Genomic DNA, 13,330 nt, shown 5'->3' with positions numbered 1-13,330 from the left:
ATGTGACTTTATTAAATAAGGGATTGGTTCTTTTCTCTTATTTGATGAAATGCAACTAAGCAACTTGGCCACAGCTGTCAATTGCTCCAATAAAAACACTGAAATAAGAAAATTGTGCTTCTTAAAAACATATAAGCCAAATTAGTTTTTTTTACTGTGACAATTTTAATACAGACACTAAGTGAAGGGGGGGGGGGGGGTGAAGAAACAAAACCTAGACCATGTGTCATGAAACTACTTGGCGTTCTGGTGCTCCTTGGCTATTTATTTTGTAACAAATAAGGTACACTGTTTGTTTTTGCAGGTTTTTTCCCCCATGTCTGAGTTTGTAAAACAGATTAAAATCAATAAATAACATTTGTACTGAACATTTAAGAGACTGAAGCATTGAGAAGTGACATGGATGATTTACTGTACCTGGCCAGTTACATTTCTATCATTATTGCAACATTTTAAGTCAGTAATGATACTCACTTAACTCAGCTAGTTGCTGTAATGTCACACAGGCAGTGGCCTAAATAACTTGGCACTGTAATGATAACTGGAAGCAGACCCCCCCACCCAACCTCCCTCCACCAGTACTTGTAAAGATCTAGGAGAAGTTTTAAATTCAACTGGAGCCAGTGGGCAGCTCTAGATGGAGGCGATTGGATAAGGGGCAATCGTCCTATTCACTCCTTCGACAACTGTCCAGCGAGAGCCGACATACACCGGTTGCAGATTGTCGGCTGTGCAGAGCGTTATTGGCTTTACTAAAAGTAGGTCACGGCTCAAAATGTGAGCGTGTAAAATCAGCTCAGTTACAGTATCAAAAAGTTATGGCAAACTTGAGTTAAAACACAAGCATCACACACGCGGGGCCAGAATAAAGTTCTTTGGAGGTCCCTATGCAGCTAACGTATGGGTGCCCCAGACAATAAAATTGTCAAATTGATAGCACAAATTATGAAGCAAGGGGGGGGGGAAATCGGCACCCTGCTCGCTCTGAGCACTGCAGTACTGTAAAGAGAGCCTTGCCCCCACAGAGTTCACTAAATAAGGGGCAACATTCCATGTGGTTAAAGCGTGCAGAGGCGGGGGTGGTTAAATGTTTAAATTACCTAAATAAGTGTGTTGCAAAAAGGATGGGAGAATTGGGCACCAGTGGGGAAAGTTTGTGTAGCCCCCCCCCCCCTTAAGTGTGGGGGTCCCCAGCTTCCACCACAGTTGCCAAGTTGCCACACCCTTATCTGTCCCTGAGCATACATTTAGAGAAATGCAGCCAGATTACAGAGGGTTAAGCTCTATCTCTTTTTCGCTTCAATACTTTTTTCTCTTACAGCAAAACTATTATTGCAACATTCTTGGAGCATAAACTAATAGGATACGACATGCTAGCTATGTTGCAGTCTGCAGAAAAGACCTCAGCAAGGCCAGGTATCCACTGGCATTCAGATTTGTGTTAACTGCTTATCAGACGCATACGTTGGTGTTGCAGAAGTTATTAGAGGTCATTTTATTGACCTCAATGCGTTCAACTTGCGTAAAAATCATTGAATGGAGCAGGAAGCGGTTGGAAAACACTGGGACGAGAGTAAGGTGCCAGCTATTGGAACCAACGTATTCCATTTCAGACCTGTTTTCGTGCAATATACTAGCAATAAAAAAATGCTAGTGTAACATACAAATTTGATGCAAGGGGATACAAAACTTAAAAATAGCCACATACACGGCGTGATGTTAGTTTTCAATTGACTAAAGCATTTTACACAGAAACCACTAATTTCACACCCAAATTCAGAGCAATTTAGGTTAAATATGTTCATTTGTGATCCTGCACACATTGAAATTTCAACCTGGCAAACCAGATCAAAATGTTTCATATTCCCGGAATGTGGAACATTGGAGATTACCAATATTAACTATTTAAGCAACATGAATCAAACCAGTTGTTTCAGAGACCAATAACAAATTTAAAACAGAAGATCTTGTTTTAATGATCACATTTATTGGCTATTTGTTGCCCACCCTCTAAGTAATGATCAGAAATTTAGAATAAATAAAAGAAAATATTAAATAAGTAAAAGTGATCTATATGATCGGACAAGGTGTGGCTTACTTGTTTACACGTAGAGCAGAGCGAGATGACTTTAACACAGGTAGGGCAAAGTTTCACTTGAAACTGCAACAATATTGTTACCTGTTGCATTCACATCCTCTAATAATTGTGTAACAAAATTATTGTCAAACAACTCCACAGCATTACTGAAGCCACTACAAAGCATTAGGCCATTGACATCTTGGCTCAGTCGGCTACTCATCCCCACAATAACTTTCTTTCAACAAAGAAACCCAATAACCAGTATCGGTGAGAGAGAATGGCCTCTGGGGGGGGAGGGTGAACAACTTCTGGGCTGGGTGTGACAGTCGGTGAGTATTGAAGGACTGTGACCTAAGGTTGTTTCTCTGCTCTCTCATATATACAATAAGCTTTCCCTGGTGATACTGGCCAGAACCCCCTCCCCCCTATCTAATTATTACACATGCATTCCCAGAATTCCAGACCACCACAAACCAGGCACTTTATACAGAGTGGAGATGGTAGAATTGAGGGCACAATACACACACACATAAAACACTGCAGACGACATACAGCCAGACTGTCCAACCAAGCTTGTATGCACATTATTTTTATTTTCAAAGAGTTTCTGCTGAAAACTCTCTATAATGACTCCATGCAATCAGATCACTGATCACTATCAGAAACTGACCTAACCAGGTAGACCTTTTACATGTCATCGTTAGATCACCAAGCCATTTTCACTTTCATAACAAAACCCACCACCTCCATTTAAGTTTATCAATCGGTCTCTTTTCAGTACTGAAACAGAGGACTACAGCTGGGTTGTTTGATAGTCACCTAGAAAGCTTAAATTGTCAATTCTGCATAGGAAAAAGAAATACTGTAAAATGTGTCTAAGATATAATGTACAGAGTGTGACGTGGAACAGTCAGTACATAAGGTGTAAAAAAAAAATAATATAAGTACATAGAGCAATTAAGCAGCGTGCCAGACAGGTCTACACGTACATATATGTTCTGAAGACATATAGGGAGTATACAGGGAGAGAAAGGTTATATAGGGGGACATGAAAAGTTGGGCATTGAGCCAGAGGAGGGCTGGCAAATTGTAGCCCAGGGGGCAAGACTCGACTATTAGGAACATTTTTAAAAGGAAACAAAAATTGCTGGTGGTCCAGTGACCCAACCTTAGGTAGCTCACTATGGGACTAGCCCAGGAGGGGGGGGTACCCTGCCCCTCTTAGAGAGAGGTACAAAAAAAAAAAACACACGATCAGATCATATTGGAAAACAGGCACAGAAGAGAGGACGCTAATGTATAGGTTGCAATAATGTATAGAAGCGGTGTACACATATGTAGGGAAAACAATCATTGAAAGATAGGAGCACATACAATACAGTGAATAAATAAAGACTAAGCAGACTTGTGGTTAATCAGTGAAGAGGTACAATGTGCCTGCATAAATAGCATTTACTGGAGAAAGAATACCTGTAGCACTAAACATCTAAGAAGAAGAACAGGACATACATATAGATAGACAGACAGATACCTATATAGGCAAAGGACAGCTTGGAGCCTTGAAACTAAAGCAGAAGGACATTAGGGGCATAGAGATTTGGCCATAGAGAGAATGATCAGACCACTTAGGGTCATATTCAGTAACAGGTAATGTCTCCACTAAAGGACACCCATGTTGTAAGAAGAGGCCATGTAGCATCTGTTGTACTGGGGAGAAGTTTAGAAAAAAATGATAATCTTCCAGTGTAGAAGGGAGATGACGTGTGTGCAATGCAATGGGTCTATGGGCTGCACAAGAGAGCTGTCACTCACCTGCACAGAGCCCGAAGAGAAGCAACGGGAGCTGACACTGCATCCTCCAAGCCACTGGATCCAGCCGTCTCTTGGCTTCTGAGGCTGTCTCTTGGCTTCTGCGGCTGTCTCTTTCTGTGTGTGTGGCTGCTGCTGCTGCGCTCTCTCACCCCCTCTGTGTCCTCTATGTCCTCCTGGCTGGGTTTATCCCCCCTCTTAGCGCAGCTCTCTCCAGCTCCCAGCTCCCAGTATCACCTCTTCCCTCTGTGGTTTCACTCTGCGGCTACTCCCCCCCGGGTGACGTCAGAAGGGAGATTACCATACGAAGCCCCGCCCACTTCACCTGTTCTTTCTCAGGGTTCTTTAACCCTCTCACTACCCCCCCATGGCCAGGACTAGGACTGGAATCTAGGGCACTGCGCTCTCTGACATGCGGGGAGAGGACAGGCAAGGACTAATGAAGCCTGCTGCTGCTGCTGCTGGAATTACATGCAATATAATAATAACTAACTGTTAGTATCCTGCCAAAGAGAGAGAGAGAGTTGGGGGAAGGGATACAGTGGCAGAAGAGGCAGCTGGGAGGTGGGTAGAGGATTGCATGATGAATTATAACTCAATGGAGGAAGGTGGGGAGGGGAGCAGGGTACTACAAGGTCTAAGATGATTAGTTGACCTAACTGTTCAATAAATCAGATTCAATTTTATCAGCTTAGCATGAGTGCCCTTTTGGTGTACAGCTATCTATTATCTGTTTGCCTATTGGGACCGTCTAAAATAGATTGTGCCTTCTGAAATTCAGTTTTCTATACATCATCATCACCATTTATTTATATAGCGCCACTGATTCCGCAGCGCTGTACAGAGAACTCACTCACATCAGTCCCTGCCCCATTGGAGCTTACAGTCTAAATTCCCTAATATACACACACAGATCACGGCGGCAGTCAGAAATATGGGGGCTTATTGATTCACACCTATTATGTTGTCAGCAGGTTTTTGTTTCCTATATGCGTTGTCTACATCAGTGGTGGTCAACAGGTGGTTCACAGGGCTAATACGTAGGTACGTGAGACCCTAATGACCTGAAGTTTGATCAGTTTATCTTATACTTCTGTAGTTATGTACCAAGCACACAATGCAAATGGAATTGGCAAGACTGGAACAATGGATTTCATCAGGATATCAATTGATCTGTTACTTGATGGCAAAATGTGCAAAACGGGCAGGATCATTATAGCAATAACACTGCACACACATACAACATACGTATGAAATATGACTAGACAATCTAAATTATAGCAAAACTTATCACTGTACGATTTGAACACAGTTGGAATGATTTAAAATGCTATCCTTGAGTTTGAATGTGCACAGTACATAGGATCATATGTAATGAAATCTTACAGTTATCCCTTACTCGTGATTCATATGAACAGTCTAAAACAATGCGGCCCAATCATCATTAAGAAATGTGATCATTAAATGTATTAAATTTGATAGCCCAATACTTAAAAATAATTGTCTCTCTGCATGTAGGTACCTTAAACAATCATAATAATGCAATCTTTTTACTGCATGTGCTCGTGATCTTAAAGGGGAACTCGTCTTCAGATTATTATGTTGTCCAGACACATATATTTATTTTCATTAACCTAAAGCTTGATATTTAGAGAATTGTCTGATATCGCGGCATGTTTGCCCCAAACGAGCCAGGTGCATGATAATAATCTGATTGAAATTGATTGGATCATTATTAGGGATGTTGGTAAATGCTGTCAGAAGTTGACATCTGGTGGCTAAGCAGAGCCCATCCTGGTCACAACCTGTTTTCTAATACTCAAAGAAGTCATTACTGGGAACAAGTATACAAAGTAAGTTTATTCTGGTGGCCTTTGTACAATGCAGAGCCCATTCAGTTATCTAGTGTATAATGTGGACCACAATCTAAGGTTTTGCTTGAAAAGTAGACCCCCAATCTGGTGAAAAGTCAATAATCTGTATAGCAGACCTCCAAACTATGGTGGCTAGTATATTGCAAACATCTAATCTCTGGTGGCTAGTGTATAGCAAACCTCCAATCTCTGGTGGCTAGTGTATAGCAGACCTCCAATCTCTGGTGGCTAGTGTATAGCAGACCTCCAATCTCTGGTGGCTAGTGTATAGCAGACCTCCAATCTCTGGTGGCTAGTGTATAGCAAACATCCAATCTCTGGTGACTAGTGTATAGCAGAACTCCAATCTCTGGTGGCTAGTGTATAGCAGACATCCAATCTCTGGTGACTAGTGTATAGCAGAACTCCAATCTCTGGTGGCTAGTGTATTGCAGACCCCCAATCTCTGGTGGGTAGTGTATAGCAGACCTCCAATCTCTGGTGGCTAGTGTATTGCAGACCTCCAATCTCTGGGGCTAGTGTATAGCAGACATCCAATCTCTGGTGACTAGTGTATAGCAGACCTCCAATCTCTGGTGGCTAGTGTATAGCAGACCTCCAATCTCTGGTGGCTAGTGTATAGCAGACCTCAAATCTCTTGAGGCTAGTGTATAGCAGACCTCCAATCTCTGGTGGCTAGTGTATAGCAGACCTCCAATCTCTGGTGGCTAGTGTATAGCAGACCTCCAATCTCAGGTGGCTAGTGGTTAACAGATCTCCAATCTCTGCTGGCTAGTATATAGCAGACTTCCAATCTCTGGTGGCTAGTGTATAGTATACCTCCAATCATTGATGGTTAGTATATAGCAGACCTCCAATCTCTGGTGGCTAGTGATTATCAGGCCTCCAATCTCCTGTGGCTATTGTATAGCAGACCTCCAGTCTCTGGTGGCTAGTGTATAGCAAACCTCCAATCTCTGGTGGCTAGTGATTAGCAGACCTCCAATCTCTGGTGGCTAGTGATTATCAGGCCTCCAATCTTTGGTGGCTAGTGATTATCATACCTCCAATCTCCTGTGACTATTGTATAGCAGACCTCCAGTCTCTGGTTGCTAGTGTATAGCAAACCTCCAATCTCTGGTGGCTAGTGTATAGCAGATCTCCAATCTCTGGTGGCTCATATATAGCAGACCCCCAATATCTAGTGGTCAGTGTATAGCAAATCAGTGATTCCCCTTCCTCCATGATGTACTTACTGTCCCACAATTTGTACAGTGTCCTAACGCTATGAATAGACCAGAGCGCTGGGGAGCTGACAAATAGATTTATCTGATGGGTTCTGACAGTTCTCCCTTCTAGCAATGTGGCAGGAGATTGGCAGGAAGTCTCCCAAGGTTTATAGCACCAGGCCGTCTTCCCTACCGTCGATCTCCTGGGCTCCATACATGGCTCCCAGCAGGGAGTGTGTTCCAATAACAACATCATACAAACTGACCTTAGCATTATAGGCTTTCACTACAACAAATAACATAACGGCATTTATAGCCAGCTGTAGTCTGACACAACACGCACACAGCGGCACTCCTTATTTTAGTTCTGGTAAGTCCCTATAAGTAATCATCTTCCTGAACCCTGGCATCCTCCTCTTCCTCGTGATTGACAGTGCCAGCGTTAGCAGCAGGAGGTAGACCTGGCCTGTGTCAAGCAGAGAAAGTGAAAGCATGGCATCCAATCCTCTGGAATCTCAGTGACGTGGTACATGATGAGTTTGATATTTTTAAAGGTCAAGCTGGCAGAGGGACACTCGATAATTTTATATATAGTAACAACGAGAGTAAGGGAGGGTGTAGATAGAAGGGCAGTGTGCAAGAGCTAACATAACTCTATGTGGGTGCACTGTAAAATCTAAGATATTGATAGAGGGGGTTAATATAATCCAGGACTTGGGGCAATGTTGGATCTGATATATTGTATGGTATTGAATCTTTGCCCTCCTGCTTGTTTTTATGTCCTTTGTGGCCATGTCAATACTTACTCACTATGTCAGATTGTTCCCTGCTGAGATAAGAGCTTCCTGTATCACCTCCTACATTGGCCCAATCACAGTTACTCATACACATTGCTCACCACAGTAGGAATGTTTACTGCAGATTACAGATACTGTTCACATTTCCTATAGATACTACTTTCACTATAATGTCGTGTCGTAGGGAGCTGGGCTGAGCCGCCGCTGTACACACCCCAAAAAGAAGAAAAACAAACCCAACCTTTTGTTGAAGATGATTTCTAAAGTCATGTGACCACATCGGAACCATCCACTTTATGATCAGGATCTGTGCAAAAGATTACACACTATAAAACATAATGCAATATATATTTAAATATGAGTCATTTGGTTGCTAAAGTCATAGAGGAAATGTTACTCTAATCAGCACATGACCCTTAAAGGAGAAAGTTAGATACAGAGAACTTGTCTTATAGTTTTACCCCACTACTCCCTGAGTCACCAATACATGGTCATTATACCACCCCTGATAGCACAGTCCTGCTGGCTGAGAGGAGAGTTATACACTGACGAGATATCACAGATAGATAGATAGCATGAGATAGATAGATAGATAGATAGATAGATAGATAGATAGATAGATAGATAGATAGATAGCATGAGATAGATAGATAGATAGATAGATTGATAGATAGCATGAAATAGATAGATAGATAGATAGATAGATAGATAGATAGATAGATAGCATGAGATAGATAGATAGATAGATAGATAGATAGATAGATAGATAGATAGATAGATAGATAGCATGAGATAGATAGATAGCATTAGATAGATAGATAGATAGCATGAAATAGATAGATAGATAGGTAGATAGCATGAAATAGATAGATAGATAGATAGCATGAGATAGATAGATAGATAGCATGAGATAGATAGATAGCATGAGATAGATAGATAGATAGATAGATTGATTGATAGATAGCATGAAATAGATAGATAGATAGATAGATAGCATGAGATAGATAGATAGATAGATAGCATGAGATAGATAGATAGATAGATAGATAGATAGATAGATAGATAGATAGATAGCATGAGATAGATAGATAGCATGAGATAGATAGATAGATAGATAGATAGATAGATAGATAGATAGATAGATAGATAGATAGCATGAGATAGATAGATAGCATGAGATAGATAGATAGATAGATAGATAGATAGCATGAAATAGATAGATAGGTAGATAGCATGAAATAGATAGATAGATAGATAGCATGAGATAGATAGATAGATAGCATGAGATAGATAGATAGATAGTACAAGTCGTATATTTCATTGCCATGTGTATTGACTGCATAGTCTATTCCCCTGCTTTTACTTTACGGTTCTGTTCTGTTTAGAACACAATTTGGAATGAATGTAATGTAAATATTCATCTGAAAACGTAAACTTTATGAATTATTGTTTGAATTCTGGAAAACAAAACTGTTTTTTTTTTAATTTTATTTACAAATAGGATAACAGGGAATGAAAACATTCATAGTGCAGTCTCCATGTCAGTTCTAAGCTTTGATCGTGATCCTTTAATGATTTATGTTGTCATATATCAGTTCTCTCATCTCAGTTCTTGTTGTTCCGTAGCTGTCATAATTATGTCTTTCACATTGGGCATTTGCTGAAAGCAAAGAGAGAGAGAAAGAGTGTCCATGGTAAGCTCAATCCATTCCTCAGAGGAAACTACATTATATGAGCATTATAGCTACGATCAGCTTGCGGATAAAGCAGTACTGAAATCCAATCCAATGTAATGTAAACATATCTGTATTCATATGTATCATCATCATCATCACCATTTATTTATATAGCGCCACTGATTCCGTAGTGCTATACAGAGAACTCATTCGCATCAGTCCCTGCCCCATTGGGGCTTACAGTCTAAATTCCCCTAGCATACACACACAGACAGAGAGAGAGGGACTAGGGTCAATTTTGATAGCAGCCAATTAACCTACTTGTATGTTTTTGGAGTGTGGGAGGAAACCAGAGCACCCGGAGGAAACCCACGCAAACACAGGGAGAACATACAAACTATCTATCTATGTATCTAACTGTCTCTCTCACCCTTGACTCAGCCCTCAGCTTTGCTCTTCATATCCAGTCTCTCATCAAATCCTGCCATTTCCCCCTCCGTACACAGCGCAAAAATCTGTCCCTTCCTCTCATGGTCCATTCACTCATCATTTCTCATCCCATCTATTGCAACCTCCATCTCACTGGCCTCCTCTCACTTTTCTGACCTTCAAACCGTAGAGAATGCTGCGGCTCGGCTCATGTTTCTCTCCTGTCGCTCCTGCTCTGCGTAAATCTCTTCATTGGCTCCCTCTTCATTTCAGAATTCAGTCCAACCTCCTTGTCCTCACGTACAAAGCCCTTACCAACACCTCTCCCTCTTACATCTCTGACCTTGTCTTGTGGTACATACCCACTCGACCACTACGCTCTACGTCCGGTCTCAATTCATCTCTCATTACCTCCTCCCGTGTCTCCAAGACTTCTTCCGTGCTGCCCCCAATCTTTGAAACTCCCTACTCCGTCTCATTGGGCTCCCCCCCCCCAACCTACAATCCTTCATACACTCACTCAAAATTCACCTTTTCAAGCTCGCCTAGCCTACCACCTCCTAATCATTCTATCCATCACCTCCTCTTCCTCTCCTGCCATCTCCCAGTAGGTCCTGCTGTCTCTCACCACCCCTCCCTCTAGAATGTAAGCTCTCGCGGTCAGGGTCCTCTCTACCTATTGTCCCACGTCTGTCTACTGTCACACTCCCTCGTACGTGCCGTCACGTCTTTTGATGCACTCCGTGTGAGTCCCCGTAGTATTACTCACTCTCATTTATGCTTATTATGTGTATTACCTCATCTATTTTTTACTTGCTTCTGTATCCGGCGCTACGGAATCTGTGGCGTCTTATAAATAAATAATAATTTCTCAGGATGCCACATTTCACGAGGTACATAATGCTTCTGTTTTCCCATTTATTTTCCAAGTAGAAGAATAAAAATGCTTGATAGAAAAACACTTTTGACATCAACTAATACAGGCCATTTATTACAACAGTAAAATGGGTGAATAAACAGGAGCAGAACATTGTATACTGGATGAAGCTATGTTGGAAGCTATGTGTGTCTAGCGCCTCTGGCTTGGTGCTCCATGGATGGATCAGGTAAGGAAAAATGTTCTGGGCTTCCCCCCAACTCTTAAAGTCTATCGCTTAATTTCTTGGCTTGTTAGTTATAATATACCACTGTCACTTGGAGCATGTGAATACCTTCTGTTATGAGAAGGATCTTGCAATATAACCACCCATGAAACAGACTGGTTTGGCGGAGGGGGGGTTTATACCTGACCAGAATACACATTATTCTGCAGATTATGAACAACCACTGATTTCAATCAAACAAGCTGCCAATAATTCCCAGCCGTCACACACATATGACAAAACGTCCCTTTGTATTGATTTTTCTGTGATAGAATTTGGTTCTTTACTAAGCCCTGATCGAAAGCATGTGAAAGCGTTAAATCCTCTGTGCACATACCTCGTTTGTATGCAATACAGGTGTCGCTGGTCTTTGGTACCCTCAGACACCCCTAAATCAGAATATGCTTGTTAATAAATGCCAACAGGATGTTTAAATGACATACAGGTAGGCTAGACTGTTTACTATTCACTGTAAGGGAGCAGAATACAAGCAGGTTTAATGGGATCATTGTTTTATCATATAATAGGCTCACAATGGCCTTTTCTTCTAGGATGATTTAATTACAACAAAAGGTATCTTGGACAACTGGGTGACTGCAGATGTTAAGTGTAGTTGTCCTAACCTAGTCTGACATATGCATGGGGTATTTTAATAACCTAGTCATATTTTTTGACTTATGTAGCATTGATTGTATATTGTTGTGCCTTTAGAAAATGCACATTTATTGATTTCCCTGTTTCCTAGCATTTATATAAACAGGGAAACGGAAATATTTTAGATTATTATGTCAGAAGATCTTTTTTGACTATTAAAGTGCATCTATCCCATAATTGCCTACATTGGCAAGGACTCCTCCTGGAGATCAGGGGGAGGTGGGCGTGTTGGGGGCTGGGCCGACGGGTCACGTTATTTGGTCCCGCCTCCAAAGCATCAATCACGATTTCCGCCAATTACTGCAGGGGGCAGGACCACGATGACGGGCAATTCACGCCCTAGGCCCCGCCACTTTACTATTGTGGCGATTAGGAACCGGGAAATTGCCTCGCTCTCCCGGGAGTCCGGGAGGACTCCCAGAAACTCGGATGTCTCCCAGACATTCCGAGAGAGTTGGTAGCTATGATCTATCCTCTATACGCAGCAGAACTTATATTTATGAACTTGGAAACTAGTGACACTGCTCATGCCTCAGGACCTAGTGAACTGATAGGCCGAATTTTGAGGAACACTGGTTCAGCCCACAAAATGTCTGCCTTCACTTTTTCCCCTCAGCCGTTCCCCAAAAGAGCACTGCATACGTTTCATTGAAGGGGGCGGGGCCTTGGTAATGCCATACTTGCCATGGGCAATGCTTAATTTTATTTCAAAGCAGTAATTAACAAACTGAAAGAGACCCCATGACTGTGCTATCGGGAGTTAGTGACAGTTCATGCTCTGGGCGGGGTGACACCAAGGCTGTGTGATATATGTGGGGAGATAACACAAACCGCGTGTTATGTGCGTGGTGGCACAATAACACTGTGTAATGTGCGGCTGAGAGGGCACTGACAATGGCGGCATGGGGTACAAACATCCTTTTATCCCCTAACACCAACAGCATGTGTAATGATGCAGCAACATTAAATGCCTAATTCACTATTTGTGTAGATGGATGCTAACAGTATAGATACCACAGGCTTGTGGAATATTCTCTCTTCTAAAACACATATCAAAATGCAATTAACATTATAACTGATTTCCCACTGTGTTCTAAGTAGTAGTACACAACAGTAAATAACAGTAGTTACAATTTACTTACCAAAATGTGCATATTTGGCATCCCAGGGCCATATCTAGGGCTGTGCGATAGGGGCAACCGCCAAGGGCACAATGCGGAAAGGGGGCACGGCCTGTTTTCTGGCAGCTCCTGGGTGTTGAACAGCAGTGTAAGAAAGAGCGCAGGACATTAACGCACAGACAGCCATGTGTTCCTGGAGGACTGAGAGGAACAGTGTTAGAGTGAAGCAACATGACAGGCTACAGCGCTGACCAATCAGAGCGCGCCTGTTATATGGTGGAATGCAGTTATTTCACTGCTGTGGGAGAGAGATTTATGTAATGATCAGAAAAATGTTCCTGGGAGTCCGGGAATTTTCACAACATTCCGGGAGTCTCCCGGACATTGCAGGAGAGTAGCCAGCTATGATGTATATTTATATATGTGCTATAAATGCAAATAATAGGCTGCTCTGTTCGATATGTCTTAGGAAGCAGTTGGTAGTCAGTTTGACATTAGGCTGGAGATTGAAAGGACAAGGGCCCCACTATCATGATTTTG

At 42.0% G+C, this 13,330-nt stretch overlaps 1 protein-coding gene and 1 long non-coding RNA gene across 3 annotated transcripts in view; one reads left to right on the top strand and one right to left on the bottom strand.

The window, feature by feature from the left end:
- The window catches only part of NECTIN2 (nectin cell adhesion molecule 2), a 49,081-nt gene extending 44,833 nt beyond the window's left edge, over positions 1–4,248 (bottom strand). The window contains exon 1 of one of the 2 annotated variants that reach the window (XM_075190736.1): positions 3,893–4,248. In XM_075190736.1, the coding sequence (XP_075046837.1) occupies positions 3,893–3,935 (43 nt within the window). In that variant the 5' untranslated portion in view covers positions 3,936–4,248. The remainder of the gene's footprint in view (positions 1–3,892) is intronic. The other variant, XM_075190737.1, reaches the window with a different exon arrangement.
- A 5,041-nt stretch (positions 4,249–9,289) lies between these two features.
- Positions 9,290–13,330, top strand: part of LOC142107430 (uncharacterized) — a 38,103-nt gene continuing 34,062 nt past the window's right edge. Inside the window, exons 1-2 of the long non-coding RNA XR_012679959.1 lie at positions 9,290–9,462; positions 10,874–10,979. This is a non-coding gene — a long non-coding RNA (uncharacterized LOC142107430). The remainder of the gene's footprint in view (positions 9,463–10,873; positions 10,980–13,330) is intronic.

This window comes from Mixophyes fleayi, chromosome 11 (assembly GCF_038048845.1).
Source record: "Mixophyes fleayi isolate aMixFle1 chromosome 11, aMixFle1.hap1, whole genome shotgun sequence".
NCBI classification, from domain to species: domain Eukaryota; kingdom Metazoa; phylum Chordata; class Amphibia; order Anura; family Limnodynastidae; genus Mixophyes; species Mixophyes fleayi.
This window is presented reverse-complemented; position numbering and strand designations above follow the sequence as displayed.